Consider the following 14,859-nt stretch of genomic DNA (forward strand, 5'->3'; position numbering starts at 1 on the left):
AACCCAAGTATACTCTGTTTTTTTGTAAATCTATTTGTATCCATCTGTTGAGTTAATATTTTTTTTCAACTGATTTTAATAGTTTGTTCTTATTTTACAGCACTGCCCCAAGTTAAGGGGGGGGGGGGGGGGGGTCGCCTTCAAACGACTTAAATCTGGCAACATTAAGTATGTGCCTGTCCCAAGTCAGGAGCCTGCAATTTAGAGGTTGTCGTTTGTTGATTTGTAATACATTTGTATATCTTTCATTATAGCGATTTCTTTTCCTTTTGTCATTATTAGGGCCTTCTATAACTGACTTTCCGGTATGTAATTTGCTCAGTTTTGAAGGTCGTACTGTGACCTATAGTTGTATATGTCTGTGTCATTTGGTCTTCTTTGTCAGCTCTCATTTGCAATCACATCACATCATCACAGCATTCTTATTCTTATATCAACATATCAAATAACGCTTCACTGGTCAATAATGTTGTAAATGGGCGAATGGTGAATGTACGAATATGTGTGAATGTGTGAATATATGAGTTACCTTTTAGTCGGGAGTATCCAACCAACTAGGTTATCAATCAAGTCTCTAGTTCTAAGTTATACGTCTAGACACAGAGGTTGTTTGCAAGTAACTGATTCGAATCGTCAAGTTCCCGCGGTCAGCTGATCTATATTTCCGGTTTCCGGTATGACCAAATACCAACTTTATCAATACAACATTCCTCCCCGTTTTCAGCAAGAGTGATCATCTCCATATAATTCCACCATAAGACTATATACAATATGTCCACAGATTAAAAATATCGCAACACAAAATTGTCCAACAATCAATGGTAAAATCTGTCCTTCTGTACACTAAAACCTATCCTATACATAAAGTCATATATGTTATCTATAGTTCTTTTATTTTGTATAACTTCTTGGCATTATCTGTTGTTATCCTAGCCACCTCTTCTGTGGAGACGTTGTGGAGGTTGGCTATCTTTTCAGCCAAATCTTTCACCAACAATGGAGAACCAGTACTTCCATCTGCTCCTGGTAGGTATGGTGCGTCTGTTTCCAATAGCAGGTCCCTTAGTTCCATCTTGCATACTAATTCCCTAAATTGGGGGTATTTTATCTCATTGAGTAGGAAAGGAGATATTCCAAATTTTACCTCTGGAAATGCAATTTTCCATTTGATATATTCCGCATACGATCCATTAAAGCAGTGTCTGTGGATATGATGGTCTGCAGGTAAGTTGTCTGTGAGACATCTAAGGCATTCGTTGGATGTGTCATAGTTTCCCCGACAATGTATGACCACAGGTAATCTTTTCTGTTTTGCAATTCTTGCCTGCTTTCTCAGGATATCTTTTTGTTTTTCAAAATCTTTTGACGATGGTCTGTCAGTTATATCTAACCCACATTCTCCTACCGCAACTACTTTCTTGGAGTCCAACAATCCCTCTAAGTCCTCTAGCCATATCTGTAGAGTTCTTGGGCTTTCCTGGTTAACTGTTCTAGGGTGTAAGCCGAAAGTCAATCTTACCCTTTTATCTTCTCTAATTTTTTCGCGTTCAGAACTGCTTGGCCATTTCTTAGGGAAACAGTAATTTGAAATTCCAAATTGAAGACAGTTTTTTATCCGGTCTTTATCAGTGTTGAATTGCGGAAAGTCAGAAGATCCGACTCTCCTTCTTAATTTTTCCAAATGAAAATGTGAATCCACATAGTTGATTTTCACTGGAGGTATGTATAGTTGGAGACGTTGTTCTGTAGATATATCAAGGTAACCCGAGTCCAAAGTAAGTAATGAAAGTACTTTCCAATGGAGAAGAGAAGATAGAGAGACGGCTGGGTATGGTTTCATATAGGCTGTATCCGGTTCTAAATGGTTTATACGGTTGAATGAAAGAATGGGAGATACGTCTTCATCAAGGAAGGTGGATTGATGACATAAATCTCTATATTTTTTGTTTTGGTTTACATAATCACAGGCTTGTGTAACTTCTTTGAATCCAAATGCATTTGATATTTGCTTTAAGTATCCATTAACCAATTCAACCCACTTCTGTTCATACTGTTCTTCTGTGTAATTACAGCCAACATCATCCGAGGAGTGAACTTCGATCATGTGTATTTGTACGAACCTTGCTTGTCCAAATTGAAGTTTGCAACTCCAGCATGCCGTACTTGGAGATAAATACCATGGCAAATGTGAACGAAGAGTGTGCCTTCTAGGGTGTGTGAACTTGCCTTTACACAGAGGACAGCTACGGCCGCGTTTCTTTACTAAAGTTGCCCCATTAATATGTTTTGCTTCAGTCTTTTGTGGTTCTGTTTCATCTTTGTCTGAGATATAATCTTCATAATCCAAGTCTGTGTCTTCATCCATACTGCAAAAATTCAATGAATCCAACATTCAGTGAATACAAATAATATTAAAATCCATGAACCAATGATTATACATATATACATTACCAATCTACTTCAACGAATAATCTATTCTAACTCCCAGTCTTGCACGTAATCTGCAAGATAAGCTGGTACCTGACGTCTCCGTCTCCCCTTACTAGCAGTGGATGTGTCTGCGTTATTTTCTTCGACCTCATATATAAATGTATGATCCAGGTCAGTAGCGTGGTCTAACAATTCGTCTATATTCTGGATAACGGGTCTATGTCCCTGTTCTGGGGTCAGAGTATCCGACTCCAGAGTGATATCCTGTAAATCATGTGTAAAATTAGTATCAGGTTCCGATGTCAGAGAATCCGACACCGGATCTGGGTTAGTAAATAGTCCAGAAATATCATAAATATCATCCAAATCTTCTGAATCTTCATTCTCTATTGGTACGTTGCTGTCCGTGTCATGTAAAATATTGTTTCTCAATCTTTTTAACCAAATGGGAAGTTCTGTGAAGTAACACATCTTAAGTCGGTCATGGTGAACCACAGACTCTGTTTTCTTGTCTTGTATCTTATATAGTACTGGGGATTTTACTTTTGTGACGATATAAGGTCCTTTCCAGGGTTGTTTAAACTTTGGGGTCTGACCCACTTTGGTAGCAGAGTTTATCTTAAGTACTATATCACCAATATCATACTGTTGTTGGTTGGTTTTTAAATCATAGTCCTTCTTCTGTCTTTTCTGGGCTCTTTGTAAATTAACTCTTGCCAGCTCATGAACTTCATATAATGTCTCCTTTAACTGTTTAATATACTCTGGTGGGTCTTTAGCAGTATCTCTTGATGTTCCTAACATTAAATCTATCGGATGGAAAACTTCACGTCCCAGCATCATAACGTTTGGTGTAAATCCTGTTTGTCTATTCTCTGTAGCACGGATGGCTCCTACTAATTGTTGCAGGTGCACATCCCATTCACATTGTTTCTTATTTAAAAAACATCTAATTATTTGGAGAACTGTACGATTATACCTTTCTACTTGTCCATTAGAAGCTGGGTGATAGGCGGTGGTTCTTGTCTTAGAAATTTCTAACAGCTCACAAAGGTTCCACATTAAATTACCATCCACATTCTTGCCTTGGTCGGTATGGACTTCCAACGGACACCCAAATCTGGAGATAAAACCATCAACTGCTGCTTTGGCAACTATTTCTGCAGTTTGACCAGGAATTGGAAAACATTCTAACCACTTTGTGAATTGATCAACAATCATGAGTACATATTTGTTTTTCTGTTTGGTTACTGGAAGTGGTCCAAGTAAATCCATGTGAACTCTACCCATAGGTACTCCTGATAAATACTGTCCAAGTTCAGCTTTTGGTCTGATATTTGGTTTTTTATTCATACTGCAAATCTTGCAAGTCTTGATGAACAACAAACAATCCTCCCTCATATGATGCCAAACTACTTGTTTTTTAAGTCTTGCCAGAGTCTTATCCTGTCCAAGATGTCCTGAAAATTTACGACTATGACAATTCTCCAAAAATTCTTTATGTAGTGCTTTTGGAGCCACTAACAACAATTTTGGTAATATTGGATCTTCCCACCAGTAATATAAAATACCATCTTGTATTCTTAGTTGGGACTGACATTGCCAAAAATGTTTAACAGCCGGACTACACAATTGTAATTCATTTCTTGAAGGCGAGTAATTTTCTTGTAACCATGTCAGCAGTAATGACGTGTCTGGATCCTGTAACTGGCATTGTTTTATTTCTTCTCTAGGTATTTGTCCAATCCATACAGGTAAGTCTGGTACTGCATTTACTCTACGTACAGCCAATGGTGTCACATAATCTATATCCTCCTCAAAAGTTTTCCATTGTTCTTGAGCACGACGACAAAATTTGCAACCACCGCAAGGTAAGGAATCAATATCTATACCAGCCTTGTAGTTAAAGCAGTTCTCTGTTTCATCAGGTATTCTTGATAGGGCGTCTGCGTTTATATGTTTTTTCCCTGGTCTATGTTGTAAAATGATGTTATATTGAGATAACTCTTCAATCCATCGAGCCAACTGTCCCTCAATATTTTTGAAATTTAGCAACCAAGTGAGACTACTGTGATCTGTTCTTAGTATAAATGATCGACCAAGAAGATAATGCCTAAATTGTCTTGTAAATGTCACTATTGCTAACAGTTCCTTTCTTGTGGTACAGTATTTTCTCTGAGCAGGAGTCAAAACTTTGCTAGCGTAACTAATTATCTTTTCCTGTCCATCTTGTATCTGTGTTAATTCTGCGCCAATACAAACATTAGATGCGTCTGTATCTAACATAAATAAATCATCTGGATTTGGATAACTCAATGTAGCTGCTTGAATTAATGCTAGCTTAAGGTCTTCAAATGCTGTCTGTTGTTCTGAATTCCAATGAAATTCTGCCTTCGATCCAGTAAGCGTGTGTAAAGGAACTGCCATCTCTGCAAATTGTTTTATGTGGTCTCTATGGTAATTTGCAAATCCAATAAATGATTCAACCTCTTTTTTGTTCTTTGGGATAGGCCAACTTGAAACAGCTTGAATATTCTCTGGATTCACAGAGACACCATCTGCACTGACCAACTTTCCAAGGAATTTTAATTCTGTTTGAAAAAAATGGCATTTCTGTGGTTTAAGCTTCAAGTTATATTGCTGGAATCTTCTCAGTACTTTCTTGATATTTTCTAGATGCTTCTCAAAACCATTTCCTAAGATGATGACGTCGTCTAAGTAAGCGAGACACTCAATCCATGTGAGACCTTGTAGGACAAGTTGTATAACTCGACTGAAAGTGGCTGGACTGTTACATAGACCAAAACTCAGTCTTACATGTTCAAATAAACCATATTTGGTGATGAATGCAGTCTTGTATCTGTCTTTCTCTGCTATCTCCAGCTGCCAATATCCTGCCGCCATGTCCAGAGAACTCATTAAAGTACTCCCTCTCAATGTATCTAAGCAATCTGATATATTTGCTATCGGAAATGCGTCTTTAATTGTGATCTGGTTTAATGGACGGTAATCAATGCAGTAGCGAAGTCCACCATCTTTCTTGCGAACCAATACTGGACTAGCTGCGTGATCAGATATTGAAGGTTGTATGATACCCTTCTTCAACATTTGTTGTATATGTTCATGTTCCTCTTTCTCAAATTTCAATGGTGTTCTTCTCAACTTCTGTTTTGCTGGTTTAGGGCCTTCTGTCTGTATCTCATGTTTTATTGCCCCATTGAAGAGTCCCAGGTCAAAATCGTTTTTTGCAAATATTTCTTGAAATTCAATTAAAAGTTCAAAAAATTTCATAGCTTGCTTACATGTTAAGTTATTTGATGAGTTCTTAAACAGTTGTCTAAGATGTTCCGGAAGTTTTAAATTTAAGTCTTCAATTGTTTCCTCCTGGACACTTTGTCTTTCTTCTGTTTTTAGTCTGTTAACTTTGATACTTTCAACTTCAAGTGCTGCGTCAAGGATCTCTTCTACTTCTACTCCTGTGCCAAAAGTGTGATATTTTCGAAGCATAATTGGACGTTCTGTAGGATTCCTCAGTAACGCTATAGGAGAAGTTTTATTACATATAATATGTGGTGCTAGTAATCCTTTTAAATCTTTCTGAGGATGAATTACTAAATCTGATTCAGGTTCAGAATCACTTCCAATATGTACATATCTCATTGAAAAAGGAGGAACAATGGCCTTCTCAGTCAGCTTTATTCTGTATATCTTGACTTCTGTGTTTTCTTCATCTTTAATAAATGTCAGTGGTAAAAATTCATTGTTAAGCTGTATTGAATTTTTCTGCAAGTCAATTATTACTTTGTTATGTTCAAGGAAGTCTATTCCAAGAAGTACTGTATCTGGAATATCAGCAATAACCATGTTCCAATTAGATAATGTCTTTCCAATCTTTATAGGAATACCATTTGCTACCCTAGCCAGCATGTGACTGTTTTTTGTTATTCCTTTCAAATTAACATAATCTGTTAATCTTGGTTTAGGATTCATTTTTTCATAAACTGTCCTATTCAAAACTGAGACTTGAGCTGCTGTGTCAATAACTGCATTAACTGTCATACTACCTATCTTAATTGGTAAAATTAAAGATTTTTTCTGACGAATACTAGAGCTATTTTTCTCATATAAAGTGACTTCATAAATCTTGTGTGTATCCTCATCTTTTTTCTTAACATCATGTTCAGGCGGCCTTTTCTCTAAATTGTAATAGGTTGAAAATTGGCCTATATTTTCAACCCGCTGTAGTTTAAATGACCATCTGTGCTTCTTACTCTGGGTGATGGTGACCTACTTCTGTCAAAATTTCTGTTAGGACAAGATGCGGCAAAATGTCCAAGATTCCCACATGCAAAACAGGTACTATTCTCTATTCTTTTCCTATCTGGACTAGGTGCAGGTGAGCTTTTTCTGAAAGCTATTGGAGATCTAGACCTTTCCTCTTTTCCTTTCAAGATGTTTAGTATCTGTGACAATGACTTCTTCATTTCTTGTATGTCGTCTTCATTTTTCTTAACTCTGATGTCCATTTTGGATGACTCTGACTGTGGCTTCTCCCTATATATAGCCCTAATAACAGCCTCTGACTCTTTTATTTCTGCAGGGTCCTCAAATGTTACTCTCTTGATATCAGTTGTTTTTCTGCTTCCCATTATTAACCTCTGATTAGTAATTGCACTTTTCATATACTGTGTGGCTTCATCTAAAGAACTTGGATTTTTATCCATAGCTACTAATGCTGCTTGTTTTTCAGCGCATCCTTTAAGAAAAGCATCTACAGCTACAATCTGAATGAAATAATCTGGAGATTCAGGGTATCCATCTGTGGCTAATTCCTGAACTTTATCTGCAAACTCTTCCAGTGACTCGTCTGATCCCTGTTTAGCTTCTTGCAATTGACGCCTCAATATGTGCGGTAAGTCCTTCCTTCCAAATCTGTCATTCATCTTCTTACATAGTACTTGAAAGTTATCCTTTATCTCTACTGATCTTGAACTGTAGAATTTAAGTGCTTTATCGCGAAGGCAGACAATTAGATTATCTAACTTCTGTTGTTCTGACCATTTACAGCGTTTGGCAATATGACAAAACTGTGCGAAATATGGGCGCCAATCTGCTTTGCCATCAAAAGTGGACATTTTTGGTGTTAACGGTCCTTCTATCGAACTTTTAACATATCTATCTTCAGTTGCCTGGTTCTTAGTGCTTGTTGGTATTTTATTCTCTTTAACCTCTTCTTTTATAGGAATTGTCTGATGCTTAAGCAATACTGTCTTACTAGGTACTGAAATTTCAGATAATGTTGAGTCTTTGCCATATATCCCTGAAGGTGCCATCTGATTAATTTTTAATTCTAATTCATGCTTTTGAACCAGTTCCTTTTCTCTTTTATTCCAGTGGTGCTCCCTTTCTTCTCTAAATAGCTTTTCTTTGTCCATGTTGTCTTTGAATTGATTCTGCATATACACCAGCTTTTCTTCAAATTGCGTATGTATTTCTGCTATGTTCTTCTGATGCTGTGCCTCTATATCTGTTATTTGCGTCTTAAATTCTTGCCCTTGTTCTTCAATTGCAGCATTAAAACTTTGTAATTGTTTGTCTTTATCTCGCAGATTTTCTTGTAAACTTCTGACATATTCTTGCATTTCCTGATTAAATTTGAGCGAACCTTCTTCTGGTTCAAAATTAATTTTCCCTGTATCAATAAGGTTGTCCCATACATTTTCAGGTATATCAGGTATCAATTTTAAATCTTGTATTGACAATATTTTCTTTTTACTTCTTTCCTGCAAAATGACATTTGCCCTTGACTTTCCAATGTTCTCGAGCAACAATAAATCATCATATGTTGCGGTGTTGATATTCATAGCCATGGTAACCAAAGAAAACCGAAAATCACGTAAAACAAACAAAAATCACGAAAAAATAATATTTGGATAGAAAAATATTGATGTCAGAGCATCCGTCAACAATATATTTTCTATATGATCAAAATAAATACGTCAAACTACACGTATCTTGTTGTCAGAGCATCCGTCAACAAGTGTTTCATATGCGGTCAAAATATGTGTACAACGGCACATATACAAATGAACGCAACGCGATCAACACAATTCCAAATACTTTTCACTAGAATGATAATTTTTATTTACTAAAAATAGTGAAAAATTACAATGTTTGATCACAACATCAACGAGTATGTATGTACGTATGGATACACGCACACACCTGCACTACCAATGTTGTAAATGGGCGAATGGTGAATGTACGAATATGTGTGAATGTGTGAATATATGAGTTACCTTTTAGTCGGGAGTATCCAACCAACTAGGTTATCAATCAAGTCTCTAGTTCTAAGTTATACGTCTAGACACAGAGGTTGTTTGCAAGTAACTGATTCGAATCGTCAAGTTCCCGCGGTCAGCTGATCTATATTTCCGGTTTCCGGTATGACCAAATACCAACTTTATCAATACAACATTAACATAGTATTTTAATTACTCCATTTTTTTTTCTACAGTAAAATAAAAAAAAAAGATATACTTGCTTATTTTGGATTGTCATCACAATGTCTATAAAAATAATTAAACAATCAGATGTGAAAAGGTGTCAAAGACTACACTATCAATCATAATCAAGCATGAATAGAAGTTAGATTTAAAGGGGCATTAGCTACGAGATATAATGAAATAATAAATAATGTTAAATATAGTGAAATAATTTTATTTAAGCATCCATTGTCAAAATGAACTAAGATACCTCGCTTAAGAATTATTCACTCGTAATCTCCGTATCAGTAGTATTCCTTTGGTAAGAAATACAGAAATAATCTTGTGTTATATACAATGAGTGGCATATTACAAAGGCCGTATCCATTAACCGGGATATTTTTTACCCCAAGATGGTACTCTGAATAAAAATATTATGCAGCTCCTGATTGGATGATACAAAGTTGAAATTGCTCCAATAAAATTTAAGCAACGATCGATCATCCATGTAATACACAATGTTGAACAGGTGAGTCCGGACTGTGACCTGACATAACCCCGGACTAGTTTGAAGTTTACTATACCTACGTGTATTGCATTACGACGACTAGCTGTATGTACACTGTTTATTGTCGTAAAGTATATTGACGGGACCTTTGATCAAGCATGTAATACAGAAAACAATTATAAGATATTTATCCGACATTTAACGAAACAATTACATGTACTAGCCGAGTCCGGATGGTGACCTGAAGTAACCCCGGACTAGGTGTATTCGCAAACTATAGACATCGATAGAGATATAAAACTTCACAAATTATTTGATGAAACGAACTTTATCATTTTTATTCATTCATTGTTTTGCTTACTGGATTATCGTCTGAAACATTAATAAAAGACGTTTACCCGAGAATCAACAAAATAATACTAGGCGAGTCCGGACCCTGACCTTAAATAACCCCGGACTGGGAGTATACGGATTGTATATAAATATACCAAATTATTTGTTAAAATGAAAGATTTTTTTTTTCCCGTTTTGCTTTTGGCTTTTCCTTTATTCCTTTTTCTATTTCTTAAATTATTCGATAGTCATCGGAAAAATCAATAAACGACATTTAAGCAGCGAAAAATCCACTTTCTCCCTATAATTTATACAAAAAAAATATTTCTATGGCTTTTTTTTTAAAGTCATTTGTAAACATTGATACATATATATATTTTTTTTTAAAGTCATTTATAAACATTTATACATATATATATATATATTTTTTTAAAGTCATTTGTAAACATTGATACATATATATATATATTTTTAAAGTAGTTGCACAAAACTGTAAATTGAAGAATCAGAATCATTGCAAGTCTAACTTGCATGCTAGACTATACAAGAGTAAGAGCAAAATTTGATGATCTCATAATTAATATAATGTGTTACAGTTCTCCAAAAATTATCTTCCTTCCACTTAATAAAAAAAGAAAAGGTATTTATAAGAAAATTCATAATTTTTACCCAGTCCGGGTCCGGCATTCAGTCCGGGTCCGGCGTTCAGTCCGGGTCCGGGTTTCATACCCAAGTCCGGGTCCGGAGTCCGGTCCGGTCCGGGTTTCAGTGCGTACCCACGATGTGTACCCTTTGGCTAAAATGGCTGCATTTTCACCTCAAAATTTAGATAGATTACAGACAAACATGTGCAAAAAGTTTAAAGGCATAGCATGGCACGCCATATAAAAATGGATCTCAATTTCTTTATCATCCAAACAAAGAGGCAATGATTACTGTAATATATCAAATTAATGGCTTACAATAAAAATTCTATGAATCTAGTGTATATAAACTGTTTAATCATGTGGTCATACTGCTGTTGTTATGCTCCCATTGTATTGAGTTTTATCCTGTTCTCTTACTTTAGTTTGCCATAACCAAATTGTATGAAACTTATACGCACTGCTTATAAGGCAGCAACCATTTGATTTTCGGGAGGGGGGGTATGGTTTGTTTCCAGGTTTTTGTGAAAAAAATAATTTGTTTTGGACCCTGAGAAAAAACATTGTTTGTTTCACCCTCAGCTGCCACTATATGTAATGCTAAAATTGAAAGAAAAAAAATGTTTTCGGTTTGTCGCGAAAAAAATAGATTGTTCTTCGCTAAAGGCGAACAAAAAAGTTTGCACAGAAAAATAAACCATAGCCCCCCCCAAAAAAAAAAATCAAATGGTTGCTGCCTAACCACAATTCACAAGTCAAGTTTGAATTAAGTCACTTTTACCATTCTGATGTTTTATTCTACTTAACAAAATTAATATAAAAGTTGCTGGAAATTTTAGTTTCTGTTCTCTAACTTTAGTTTGTCTTTGTAATAACAAAATGTTATGAAACTTATACACAATTCTCATTACCACAAACACTGATCAAGTTTGAATTTTTGTGGCGATAGTTATACCGTTTAAGAGTTATGCCCCTATACATACATTGTATGTAAAAATTAGTGAATATTTTCGTTTCAGTTATCTAAATTCAGTTCTCTCAACCAATTGTTATGAAACTTATACACAATACTTTTAACCATAAAACCAAGATCAAGTTTGAATTATGGTGAAGTAATTTTTACTGCTCTAGGGTTGTGCCTTGTTACAAATGGAACCAGATGGTCCGCAGGGCACAGCTTTATACGACCGCAGAGGTCAAACCCTGAACAGTTGGGACAAGTAATGACACAACATCACAGGCACTTGTCTCAAAAAAAAATTTCCTATATACCTTAATATAACACCAGAGACATATATACACATGTGTATATATGTCTCTGGTTATATTAAGGTATATAGGAATAATTTTTTTTTTTGAGACAAGTGCCTGTGCACAACATTCAAGCTTGAGACAGCTCTGAATTTGGATTGCGATCAATTATTTTTTACATAACATATAGGTTTCTGACACAAAACAAATGTCAAGATCTTACAAATCTATTGCGCAATACTGTGTAATTAGAATGAATGCACAATGCTTAATACCTCATAATTCAGATCAAGTAAAAAGTTTGGTAGTTTTGAAGTTGACATAGCATGGGTACTTAAAGAAATTAACAAAGCTTTCTGCATGTATATATTTCATTATTTTTGATCTACAGTTTAAGATTGCAATAGAAAATATCAAAACTTTTTATGATAAACATAAAAAAGTGATTTTTTATAATTACTGGCGAGACAATGGTTTCGTTTAAAACATTAAAGCTGTGATGAAATACATATTTGAAATAATACACGTCTATAACCTTTTTGGAATAATACACAACTACAGTTGCAAACTTTCCAGAGGTGCTATCCAGCACTTTGATTTAGCGGAAACTACCGAATCCATAATTGGTAAATTACGGTAAATTAATGCCCAGCAAACAAATTTAAACAGTTATTGTGATTTGTTATCATTAAGGCAGTATACAATATTTAAAACTGATTGAAATAAGTAAATTAAGAAGTATGATCAATTTAACACAAATTTATTTCACACCAGGGCATTTTAAACTTATTTTGAGGATCAGTGTCATCATATTCACAACTTAATATGTATTATATATGTTTACTAGAACACACCCGTGAAATCGCGAGTCTGTGACTGAATTATAGAATATAACTATGCGTAAGCCTTATTTTAGTATTGGTATTCAAAAAGTTGTCATCTGATATAGTCATGCTTGCCGATCATAAGATGCACAGTTTTCTCTGCTTTCAACATCTTTCTGTTTGAACCCGTCGACCTGGAACTTATCAATCGAAAGGCCCTGGAAAGGTGTATTTTTTAATCAACAGCATTGTCCTTTATGAGTTATAAATAAAGTTGAATTCTTTGATTCGCTGTTTTACGTCATTCCGGCTAACACATTGAAAATTGTACATGCTGTACCTATACGCCTTATTCTAAGTCCAGATTTTTATCATTCGTATTGTCATCTTAGAAAGTCATACTGATTAAAATACTACAATCGGGAACAATGTGACAATGGTTGAATTTAGTAGTGTCAACCCTGTGATTACGACCTATGTATATAGCAAAATCCTATATAAATACAGCGTTTGGTGGTGATACGCCTGTCAGATGCGGAACGTACAGCTAATGTAATAGTTAAACTATTGGTATCGGTATCGGAACTTCGAATTCGAATTCCTAATTATTGGCAATATTAATTAATCTGTGGAAAACAAAAGGGGGCTGGAGTGGTGTAATTTTTAATCAACCAGGGCCGCAACTAGCCTCTTTTAATAGTGAGGCGAAATATTTCTGGCGAGTGTTCTGGGGCCGCTCAATGCCCCCAGAAGCTCTAAGAAAAATAACGCAAAATCGTGCATTCTGAGCGTTTTCCGGACTCTTCCTTATGTTGAAACGCAATTCATTTAGCCATTTTTTTTTTACAATATTCTGGTCTCAAAGCAAAAACATAGATTCGTTGTAATTTAAGACTTTTAGATATTAGGGACAACATTAATAGACCGATATGTAGGATAAAGCAAAATCATAGTTCTCATAATCATTAAGACCGGATCTGTCTGTCTGTTCTTGTCTTGTATTGTGCTTAGACTTTGGTGATTTTATTTATGACTAGATTTAAAAATAGCGACAGTGCAGTATTATACTTTTTAAAAGTACTAGTATTGCTTAAGTCGACACTATACAGTTGACCTTGTTTTACGGTATTAATGATTCTTTTATTGTTGAAGACCCTCCAGCAACTATCAAGATGATGAACAGGAATAAAAACTTTGACCATTGCTCATTTGTATATTTCTATGCATTGACTTTGTGTGTGATTAGGTTCTGTGCATGTTTACCCCATATTCCTTTATTTTCTGTTTTTAAAAAGTGTCTGAACACGACTTAATGCAAGTTTAACCCTTCAATGTAAAAGGTCATATCGGGCGATACATTGGTGTTTTTTTCAAATGATTTGATACCGGGAAATTGGTGGTCTTGCGTTAATTCAAACCATGTCAGCTATCTAGTTTTATTTACAAAAAAAGAGCCAGTTTTGTATTCTTTGGTATCAAGTTCAATTGAAATATAAGTGAGGTAAGTGTTCCTGAGACAATATTCCTCAAGTTAAATGAAACCAATTTTCAGACATTTCAAGTATATTTAAATTATATTTTTACTTTTATTATTAGAATATTTGGGAAGTGTTTCCCGATTTTTTTGGGGAAAAAAGATTAATTTATGAAGAATCTGGTGCCATCTCATACTTCGATTAGACCTGCTGAGTTATTTATTTTCAATACATTGCAAGTCAGGTAATTTATTTTCAACTGGCACAGAACAAACCATTTATTTTTGTAATTATCAAGGCTGGGTTATTTTTCAAAATCCTCCTCCCCACCCCCACCCCCACCCCCCCAGAATATCAAATGGTCGTCCCCTTAGTTTTGTTAAAATATACTTTTTTTACTGTTTTGGTCATTTGTAAATTTGTTGTATGTGTTGTATTTAGACCCTTCTACAACGAAATTTGTTTTATATGCACACGTATAAAAATTGCGGTTTTTACAATGTATCCAACGCTTTAAAAAATATACCACAATTGTAAATCACTGCACGAATTCGAACTACTTTCATTTATCCCATTCGGTGCCAAAATATTTAATGTTCTTATTCAAAATCTTTCCCGAGTGAGTCTTTCCTCCCTATACCAAGCACTGTTGTGGTCAATGATTGTACTGTTCAGTCCATAGCAATCTGCCTAAGTGTGGCCAGGAGATCTCAAATGTCGACTGAGAGGGAGGTCTGGCTTGCAGCCAGGTAGTCGATAAGATGACCGTTCATTCGTTTGTGAAACGGCTTTTCTGACTCGCCAACATACTGTTTACCACATTTACGCTGTAAGAGATACACAACATTTGAAGTCTTGCAATTAATATTGCAAAATATGGTGTATTCTGACCAGTTGAGTGACTGTTAT

At 35.3% G+C, this 14,859-nt stretch overlaps 1 protein-coding gene across 1 annotated transcript; it reads right to left on the reverse strand.

The window, feature by feature from the left end:
* Positions 1–484: 484 nt before the first annotated feature.
* LOC134700120 (uncharacterized metal-dependent hydrolase YcfH-like) lies at positions 485–8,907 on the reverse strand. Its single transcript, XM_063561491.1, has 2 exons — positions 8,730–8,907; positions 485–2,366 (listed from the first exon to the last, which is right to left on the reverse strand). Exon 2 carries the CDS (start codon positions 2,363–2,365, stop codon positions 881–883), a length of 1,485 nt encoding a protein of 494 aa, XP_063417561.1. The 5' UTR covers position 2,366; positions 8,730–8,907; the 3' UTR covers positions 485–880.
* Positions 8,908–14,859: the final 5,952 nt, after the last annotated feature.

This window comes from Mytilus trossulus, unplaced genomic scaffold (assembly GCF_036588685.1).
Source record: "Mytilus trossulus isolate FHL-02 unplaced genomic scaffold, PNRI_Mtr1.1.1.hap1 h1tg000122l__unscaffolded, whole genome shotgun sequence".
Lineage (NCBI taxonomy): Eukaryota > Metazoa > Mollusca > Bivalvia > Mytilida > Mytilidae > Mytilus > Mytilus trossulus.